The 10,293-nt window shown below is 35.2% G+C and overlaps 1 protein-coding gene across 1 annotated transcript; it reads left to right on the top strand.

The window, feature by feature from the left end:
* The first annotated feature begins 853 nt into the window (after positions 1 to 853).
* LOC149771937 (uncharacterized) lies at positions 854 to 5,699 on the top strand. Its single transcript, XM_089948072.1, has 5 exons — positions 854 to 958; positions 1,245 to 1,377; positions 2,977 to 3,092; positions 4,564 to 4,675; positions 5,469 to 5,699. The coding sequence occupies exons 2-5, from the start codon at positions 1,254 to 1,256 to the stop codon at positions 5,618 to 5,620; spliced, it is 504 nt and encodes a 167-aa protein (XP_089804198.1). The 5' UTR covers positions 854 to 958; positions 1,245 to 1,253; the 3' UTR covers positions 5,621 to 5,699.
* Positions 5,700 to 10,293: the final 4,594 nt, after the last annotated feature.

Below are 10,293 nucleotides of genomic sequence, written 5' to 3' on the forward strand. Positions count from 1 at the left end.
TATTCGATAGCTTAATTTGACCCCATTCTTTTCATAGACTTGACATCACATAAAAGCAGCATAGGTATGCAACAATATTGAATCTACATTAAAAATTTACTCGAAAGTTTAGCTCTGAATTCTAGTTGATATGCTTTCTTTGAGGCACAACTTATTTCAAATAGTTGAAAATACGCTATTTGTAGCATTTTAAAGGTGTATTTATGAAATTTTAAAAGTATGTGTAAACCTCATTTTGGTTTATTTAGAGCTTTTGCCCGCAATACGAGATTCATGTTTTGTATTATGTGAAAATGTTGATATACCTGAAGCAAAACCTATCAGTTGAAACTGCCTGTGGAAAAAGGCTAAAACTGGTATTTACGAACCGGTAAAAATGTATGCAATTTCATATTTCAAACTTGTATTTTGGACAGATGCAATTTGTCAATTATTATTATTATTATTAGTAGTAGTAGTAGTAGTAATATCTCAACTGTTCAAAAATGTTACCTTTTTCACATATATTATTGTATCTTGCCTGCTTAAATTCATCCACTATGTTAAATCTAAACTAGTAATAAAACGTGACTGATCTTAACATGTTTTGTGCACTATTACAAAACTACTAATTTACAGTTTTTATTTGACTTTCTAACAATAAGTTGAGTCCTGTTTTCTCCACCTTGTATTTTTAGGCTTAGCAACAGCTGTTCATACTTCAAATGTTATCTGGATTATCCTGTTATCCAACTCTGTGAGATTACTGAAAATAATTCAACGTTACTGTTTCAATAAACATTATGCCACAATGGATGAAAGTCCCACAACAAACTTTAGACTAAAGTTCTTTTGGATGGGGTGTTGACTATATAAGCCAGCAGAATCATTTCGTGGGCACAGGTCAACATCAAGAGGCGCTTCGCTGCTCTTTTGATCGTCTAAACCAAGATCCGAAATATTCGCTGTGTGACAAAAGGTAAAATTCTTATTTATTATTCTAATAATGCGTTATGAATTTCTTTCAAATAGTTAACATAACATTTGATATCGCATTTATTTCGGTGTATTTTATAAACAATATTTCCGTTTCGTATTGTTTGAATTTTTCTTTAGTTACTTATATTTTCAGTTATGTGTTAATACGAAGGAATATAGCTACTTTACACGTGTTTATATAAAGATAAGTATCTATCTGCACACGATGCACATTATACTTGTCACTCTATTTCTTAAGTCATGATCAAATATTTCATTTTCTCTAGGTTTTTATCATGGAGAGACCAGCAATTTTCCTGCAATCTCTGTTGGTGCTGGTGGTGGCTATCCAAGTTATCTCTGCCTGTGAATGTGGTAAACAGCGTACAATGGTGGAGTCCATCTGTGCTAACGAAACATGTTGGTAACATTATTATATTAGTAAGATTCCTTGCTTTCACTGAGGATGATGGTATTGGTGGCGATGATAATGGTACAGAATCAAATAACGATACAACATTTGATACTGACCCTACAAATGCTGCTGCTAATAATACTACCATAATCACTACTCCAACTTCTGTCGGGCCCCGAGTGGCCGAGTGGTCTAAAGCGCTCACCGATCCGGATCACTGCCATCTCACCTCTGTCTGAGTGTGTTCGAGTCCAAGGCTCGGCTAGCGTGGGTACGTGGGAAAGCCTGCCAGTAGCTTCTCGTGGGTCGGTGGTTCTTCCCTGGGTTTTCCAGGGTTCTTCCTCCACCAGTTATACTGGCCGCCATGCATAGCCTATCTTGTGCTGAAAAATGGCGTTAAACCCTAGAACAACAACCAACTTCTGTTACTCTTATGCTTGCAAAATGTTCTGACATCATCGCAAATACTATTCCTATATATAGTACTATAAGTACGTAAAATGTCATCGGATTAACTCATTTGGCAGCATTCTGGATTTCAAAGATTGAAACCTACTGATACATCAGGTTTTCTCACATAGTCGAGCGGTCTAACGGGCCTATCTTCATTCCCTCTGGAATTAATGTGTTCTTCGCGTGCGAATGTTGTTATTATTAGATTAGTCTCGAACGGAATTTGCCGAATGTATCACATCCCTACATTTGACTGAATGAAGGGGTGGCACCATCTAATTCTATCAGAACGATGTTTAAACCAAACGTCGTAATTACGTAACAAATCATTTATTTCCATCTAAACTTTAGTTAGACTAGGATAGTGGTGAAATATGTGATATGCGGCTTTAAAGATACGAAGCGCTGAACAAAATTAAGGAGTATTTACAACTTGATTTCTCTTCTCAATTAATTACGTCTAATTTTTCATTTCAATCAAGGAAGACAACAGTTTCGTCATTTTAGCTATTGAATTTGTTTTGGTATGGGTACCAATTTCTAAGTTATGTCTTCTGCTGCGTCCATGAACTGATCATAAGTTTATTAATGTACTCATTCTCTCTCCCATTCTATCTCTCTTTCTCTCTCTCTATCTCTCTCTCTCTCAAATATCGGAGTCGTGTTTATTGTCTTATAATTATATACGAATTTCAGATCGACTAAAGGAGAATGACTCATTTCAAGTTGTGCTAAATGTAGCCCGACCCCATTTGCAAACGTGTATGTCAATAAACTAAAGTGAAACAAAAACTTACAAAAATTATTACAACCTTTAGTGATTGAAACTAATTGATTCACCAAGATAACATAAATGTATACCATTTATCTCTGAAAATGGCATAAAACATCCTATACATCAAAAGTTGATAAAGTCGTCATTAAAACTGCTTTGTTTTCTTTCTCAAGTGAAAAGGTCAATAAAAATGTCTAACTAAATATAATGCTTTGAACATTAAACCTGTGAAAATGAAACACGCATTCAGCTGAATATGTAACATTCATTCTGTCATACATGCATGAATACATAGACACACGTAAAAAATGACACGTTTGTATTATCTTCACAACGCTTTTTATGACTACATTAAAAACATGTTTCTGTACTACAGTGGTCATGGCAACTCCAGATAGGAAGTACTTTGCAGACAAAGATGGAAATCCCGTTTATAACGAACATTTAGCTTACTACACGATATACAAGACGTATATGAATACAATGTACCATGTGAGTAAATAAATCTACTTTTGATATTTTTTAAGGAATCCAAACAGTTGCGCAGTGTTTCCTGATAAAATAATAATTTTCGTAATCATCGTATGGCTTATGGTGGGGCACATCGTCATTTTACCAAGCTGATAATACTTCAAATGATTTTGAACAACCTAACATTTAAAATGCAAAAGGGAAAGGAACTGTTATGTAACTGCTTATCAATAATATCAGTTTTGTTTCCTGTATCATACTTCTATCACAAGTCCCATTATCATACTTGTACCACAAGTCACATTATAATACTTGTACCACACGTCCCATTAGCCTTATAATAAGCTGCTGAACACAAAAGTATGTTTGAAAAAATGTCCTTTTGGGTTTCCTTGATTCTGTCTTCCACATATCCCTTATTTTGTCACATTCTTTCCTCGATATTTATTAACTGCATATTAAAGTAATAAAATAATTCATATTCTGTTATTATGTTATTATTTAAGTTTAGTTTTGCCCCTTAATAGATGTTTGTTTTTACAATGTGTTCCTCAATCTTCCGGTAGCTTCAGTTCTTATTTACTCATATGGCACACATGACTGCACATTTTCATTGAAATCACCGGCACAGCGAGCGCAACATTTAAAACAGTCATATTTTCTGAAGATTGGAATCTACTTAAAACTTTACACTTGTACCTTGTTTCTATTTAAATGGACGTCTTAATGAGTCGCAGAAAGAGATGAGACTTTTCAATTAAGCACTCTCTTAAGTGACTTTGACAGAATACAATTATATCAACCAAAGATGTCTTATCTTTTTCCGTTCGCTATACTAACCAAACATAACTTTATCATTCCTTTTGACATCCTAACAAACACAAATCACCAGCAGATTACACACACACATACACACACACACACACACGCACACACTAAAGCACCCATTGGACTAAGGGGCATGAAGGACACGTATTTGATAACAATTATCTGTCTATCATTAAAGCACTCATTTGACAATTGAACGCGGATGACACATATTGGTAACTTTTAGCTGCCAACATTGACGCATTTGATAACCAATAGCTTCGTAACGTTTAAACATCCACTGGACTATGGAACACGAAGGACGCGTATTGCAAACCAACGGCCATTATCCTACATCTACATCTACATCACCCTGATAGCCTCGAGTCCTCATTGGTACATGCAAACCATCATGGGTACTGTATGCCTAGTATTATGGTTTTATACTAAGCTTTTTAACATTAGTTAAAAGATTAACATGCAATTCATCAGCGCGGTTTCATGGGACAAAACTATTTTTAATCTTAGTCAGAAGATACCAATATTTATATATCCTCTCATGAAACAAATATTAATTAAAATGTATTTAACAGAACTGAGATTCACAGTTTTTTATTTTGTTACAATCACAGGAAAGTCTTTTTATCTGAATTTTGTCAAGGACAGTGAACCTTTCCGTTTTCAGGAGGGACCGAACAAAATGAGCCACGACCATGATTATTTCGAATTGGTTACACCACGGAAACTAGCAGATTGTGGCCTTCCTTTCAAAATAGGCAAAAGTTATTATATTGCTGGTGAGTTGTATAAGTTCAATAGTGAAGCATTATCAACATATTACACATGACATCTATAACCTTGAAACGAGTTCAATATAGAAATAAATATTAGTCGCCCTGCGCTTCTAGCATCCTAAATATAAAGATACCACGATGCACATGTAGACTCTAACACACGCGCACACACACAAGCTCGCACACACATTGGGAATGTTTGCTCTATGTTGTTAATACAAGTTGGTACATTTTATATTTCTCAACTGCAGTCGTTTTTGTTCATTACAATCAGAATAATTGTTATAGGTAAGTCGATATCGTCTGAAATCATACGTGAAATGTACCGACTTTAAAACGATTATCAAATATGAATAATTATGTAAGCTAGCAGAAACATAAGTAAAAACTATACAGAATATTAGGAATCCAGGTATTGAATCTTTTTTCTTCCAATAATAAAATCATTACACAAATGACTTTTCTTTTCTCTCAGTGGAGATGGTATCTCTTTATACAGGGTTGAATAATTTGTACAAAAAGTATTTATTTTCAAATTCTAGTATGAAAACACAGGAGAAGAATGGATAAGATTTTCTGAATATCAAAGTTGCCTTAATACCAGGAGGAAGGAACTGCACATATATTATGTGAACAACTTATACTGACAATGAATATTGAAAATCATGCACATAAGACATAAAGAACAGTGATAAAAAAGCTAAAAGGCAAACTTGAATGAGAGATAGCCATATAGAAAGATACAAAGATGCACCAATCAATACAACAATAAATATAATATTGTATCACATTTTAGGAACGGCACGCGAAGATAATTCACTTTTGGTCAACAGCTGTGATTACGCAGCTCCTGTTCCATGGCACCTCCCCCACGATGCATTTGAGCTCCAGAATGATCTTCTAACTCGCCACAGTGAAGTTGACTGCAGTAACTTACGTAGTGGTTAATCAATACGGTTGCTGTCCGTGTGCTGTTGAAATGTTAAACGAATAAAAGAGTTGACTCATTATTAGTCCAATATACCAATTTGACTTATCTACTATTCAACTATATTTCTTTCTTTCTTTCTTTCTTTCTTTCTTTCTTTCTTTCTTTCTTTCTTTCTTTCTTTCTTTCTTTCTTTCTTTCTTTCTTTCTTCTCTTTCTTTCTTTCTCTAAAATTATGTATTCTAATTACTAAACACTAATGCTTGGAAAATATCATCCGACTCATGTTCTATATCATACGCTGTTTTGTACTTGTGAGCAATAATTCGTTGCATGTTTTGTATTTCATTATGTAACACCATGGTCCTAATAAAGACCACTAATCACAATACTGAACCGAAAAGTTGAAGTTAATCGATAATCCTTGGGAAAAATATCACTTCCTTGTTTATGTTTATCTCTTCTCCTTTTATATTAAGAGATTTATCTGACTACTTTCATTTTCTCCAGGACTTCGAGGAATATTCTGCTCATTTACTCATTCGAACATTCCAAATTCTTTTGAGCAGAATTACCTTACTGGAAATGACTACTGCTATTTTCTTCACAAAAGAGACATTGCTTGATATTGAGTAATCCAAATCTTGGAGTAAAAGTAGGTCAAACGTTGTTAAGAGGCACTCAAATGACTGCAGCAAGGAGTTTAATCCTGATATGCGGAAGAAAACAAATGTAGGTAAACACAAAAGGGTTTGACATTTTTTAAATAACAGTTATCGTTTAGAACAGGATTCTGCTAAAGCGTAGTTTATTGTATTCAACTGTTGATCCTCTAACATTGTGATTTACTCTCATTCATACATGTTCCGTGTAACATATTTCACATATGCAGCCTTTAGTACAATTGCATTATAGTGTGATTATTATAATGATAACTGCTTATAAATAAACCATTAAACTAATATATGATTTAGTAAAAGGACAGAAAAGGATATTTTGATATAGTATAAATCGCTAAAATGAAACATTTTTGATGAATAAATGGCTTACATATACATGCACACACAGATATATTACTAACTCATATAATGACTTGAAGAAAAAATGAATGACATATAATGTCGAACTATCGAAGTCCTTTTAATATCGAGAGAAAAACCTTGAGAAAACGGTAACCAGACAGAGAAGTAGATATAGCGACATGTAACTAGGCAGGTTGATAGTTATCTTGATTTAAAGATTGGGGCCACCAGTAGCTGATATGCAATCCAGCGAGGGAGGACTTGAGATTGTTTAACTAAAAGAAATATCTCGTGAAGGAGATACAATCCCGTACCTCAAAGGTTAATATTATATTGGCAACGATGGGTTGAGATTTAAGTCTCTTCACCGAGTGTAATTTGAAAGTTTCTCGCACATGACAATGATTTAAAATTTTATAATAAAAACCGACAGCTTCATAGAGTACTCTTGTAATACTTTTTTGAGGCGTTTTTGCTGTATGGCAAATTCTCAGTCTTGACAATTATGTAGGGTCTCATGAGACACGGCAATCGGAAATAACTGGAGGTTGAGTACTGCGTATTAATGCACTGAAAAGGTGAATGCAATGAAGACATTTCGATTGCCAGTATTCGGGCGCGAATATCACACAATGCATATGTTATCTCTCCGACGTACAGTTCGAACATTTCCCCACTGAATAGGTGATCAAAGATAAAAGGTTGTATACAAATTAAATCAATCAGAAGGTTTGCATAAAATCAGTTTGGTTTACAACATGCGTTACCTGTTGAATTTCCTTAGCTCAGAATTTACTGATATTACAACATTTGAGAGATTCAGAGATATTTCAAAGAAGCGAAGTCTCTCTCCCCCACCCTTTCTCTCTCCCTCCTTTCCTTCCCCCTCCACATTATGATATTTATTTGCTACCAAACTTAGTACAGCAGCGATGATGTTAACGATCTTATCAACGACGAGATTAATGATATTCGCGACGCAAGCGTGGTATATGAACCAACTGCACAAGTGATGACATTGTTGGCGTTGTTTATCCGATCCAAGCAAACGTAGAAGCATGGAAATATGTCATAACTCAAGGGATTCGTCGATATATACTCGCACACGGTAGACGTCGTCTCCACAAGCCATACAGACGGGTGAGTGATCCTAAATAAAGCGTAACGCCCGTGTGTATCGTAACAGTAGCGCTAAAGGTATAGTCGTCAAATCCCATGCCTGAGCGCTTTATCTCTGCCGTGATAGTATCTATCTTAAAAAAACAGACAGACATTATCTTTATGACAATCCCGTCTGTAACCTGTTGGACTTGCTCTTGGTTTAATCATCCTTATGAGAAAATGAAGACCTCCCGATCTACCTGCTCATGATGAGTGGTCAGTGAATTATCAAATTGTAGTTCCAAAACCTCACAGACGGAAACTACTTAGTCTCTCCCATGAAATTCGTTTGGCCGGTCATTAACAAAATGTATCACAAGATCTTCACTCACTTCAACTGACCAAAATTTAAAATTGATGTTGGTAAATACTGTAGATCTTGACATAACTTGCTAAATGGTAGGAAAACAGAATCAGAAGATACCTAACGCTCATCTACAACCTATCCCTGCCTTTGACGAACCATTTAGTAGAATTATGGTAGACTGTGTTGGTCCCTTATCTATGACTAGGTCAGGTAACCAATACATGTTGACCATTATGTGTGCATCAACAAGGTTTCCAGAGGCGATTCCTTTGAATAACATTAAATCTAAAACAATATTAAAAGTTTTGATATATTTTTTTACTCAGTTAGGCCTTTCCAAATGTGTCCAGTCTGATCAAGGCTCGATTTCATATGTGGATATTTCCAGAAAGTTATGTACGAATTAGGCATCAAACAATTGAAATATTCTGCCAATCAGCCTGAGAGCCAAGGACATTAGAAAGATTCCCTCAGACTTTGAAAAATATGATTGTTTTGATGCGGGTAACGATTGGGATAAAGGCATTCATTTACTATTATTTGCTGTTAGGGAATCAGTTCAAAAATATTTAGGCTTCAGTCCCTTTGAACTGGATTTTGGTGGACCATTGAAGTTAGTGAAAGAGAAACTTCTTTCCAAAGAAAATTCTGAAATTAATATTCTTGATTATGTTTCCAGTTTTAAGTATAAGTTGTCAAAGGCTTGTGAGGTCGCAATAAGCAAATCTGCACTCTACTCAGTCCACAATGAAGTCAATATGCGATAAAAACCCGAAGGAAAGGAGCTTTCAGCCTGGTGATAGAGTCCTGGCTCTCTCGCCCATACCACAAAATCCTCTTCAGACCAAGCATTATGGTCCCTACACAGTTGACATGAAAATAAATTATTTAAATTACATCATACATACTCCTGGGAGACGTAAACAAAACAACTCTGTCACACAAACATACTAAAAGAGTATATTAAAAGAGATAGCCAGGTTAAATATGCAATTAATTTAGTTGTACCTGTCTAACTCAGTGAAGGTTTAAATGAAGGAATATCATCAGATTCTACTGATACTGGAGTGACAAATCTTCAGAATTCAGACATTATGAAAGATCTGGACCAGAAACTTTTACATTTGGAAGAGCAAGAAAGAAATGAACTTAAACAATTATTATTTGAATGTGGGAACTTACTTCTAGGTGTTACTACAGCAACAAACAAAATTATCCATAAGGTTGAAAATGTACCTCCCAAACCTGCGAAACAACACTCCAACACTCGTACAGGATGAAACCTCTCACAAAGGAATTTTTGAAACAAAATCAATATTTGCTGGAGAATGATTTATAAAGCCTAGTAAATGGGACTGGAATTCACCATGCATACTTGTCCCAAAACCAGATAAAAGTTTGCATATGTGTACTGATTATAGGAAGTTGAATAGTGTGACAAAAACAGATTCATTCCCATTACCAAGAATCGATGACTGTATTGATAAGATCGGGAATGCCAAGTATGTCACGAAATATGACCTTCTGAGAGGATTTTGCCAAATTACACTAACGGAAAAAGCAAAGGAAATTTCGGCATTCGTGCCTCCAGATGAACTTTACCAATATAAAGTAATGCCGTTTGGGATGAAATGGTCGCCAATTAAATCTCATAGTCTCATGAATATGATTACCTCCGGTCTAGAGAATTGTGATGCTTACATCGATGATGTCATCATCTACAACGACACGTGGAAAGAACATTTAGCAGCAATTCGGATATTCTTTGACAGTCTTACTGATGCATGTTTAAAATTAATTTATCTAAAAGTGAGTTATTCCGTGCTAGTGTAACTTTTCTAGGACATACCGTGGGACATGGACAAGTTAAACCTATAGACGCTAAGGTCAAGGCTATCTCTAAATGTCCCGTGTCTGTTAGATATGGCTGGATACTATCGGAAATTTTGTGCCAAATTTTATATAATTGCTGAACCCGTGACACATTTATTGGATAAGAAAAACAAGTTCCTTTGGACTGAAAATGTCAGGAGGCTTTTCACAAGTTTAAAGCCGTACTTAAACGCGCGCCAGTTCTTACAGATGTAAATTTCAATCAATCCTTTCATCTGTCTTTTGATGCAAGTGATGTTGGGGTTGGAGCAGCTTTTACTCAAGAATACGAAAATGGATTTGATCATCCAATGTGCTATTTTTCTAAGAA

Source organism: Sinohyriopsis cumingii, unplaced genomic scaffold (genome assembly GCF_028554795.1).
Source record: "Sinohyriopsis cumingii isolate HCF-2022 unplaced genomic scaffold, ASM2855479v2 utg001564l, whole genome shotgun sequence".
In the NCBI taxonomy this organism is placed as follows: domain Eukaryota; kingdom Metazoa; phylum Mollusca; class Bivalvia; order Unionida; family Unionidae; genus Sinohyriopsis; species Sinohyriopsis cumingii.

Excerpts from the sequence above, each read along its gene's own strand:
- LOC149771937 (XM_089948072.1), top strand. The coding sequence starts at position 1,254 with ATGGAGAGACCAGCAATTTTCCTGCAATCTCTGTTGGTGCTGGTGGTG. Across the intron at positions 1,378-2,976 it reads CATCTGTGCTAACGAAACAT|TGGTCATGGCAACTCCAGAT; the intron begins GTTGGTAACATT and ends TCTGTACTACAG. Across the intron at positions 3,093-4,563 it reads ATATGAATACAATGTACCAT|GAGGGACCGAACAAAATGAG; the intron begins GTGAGTAAATAA and ends TTCCGTTTTCAG.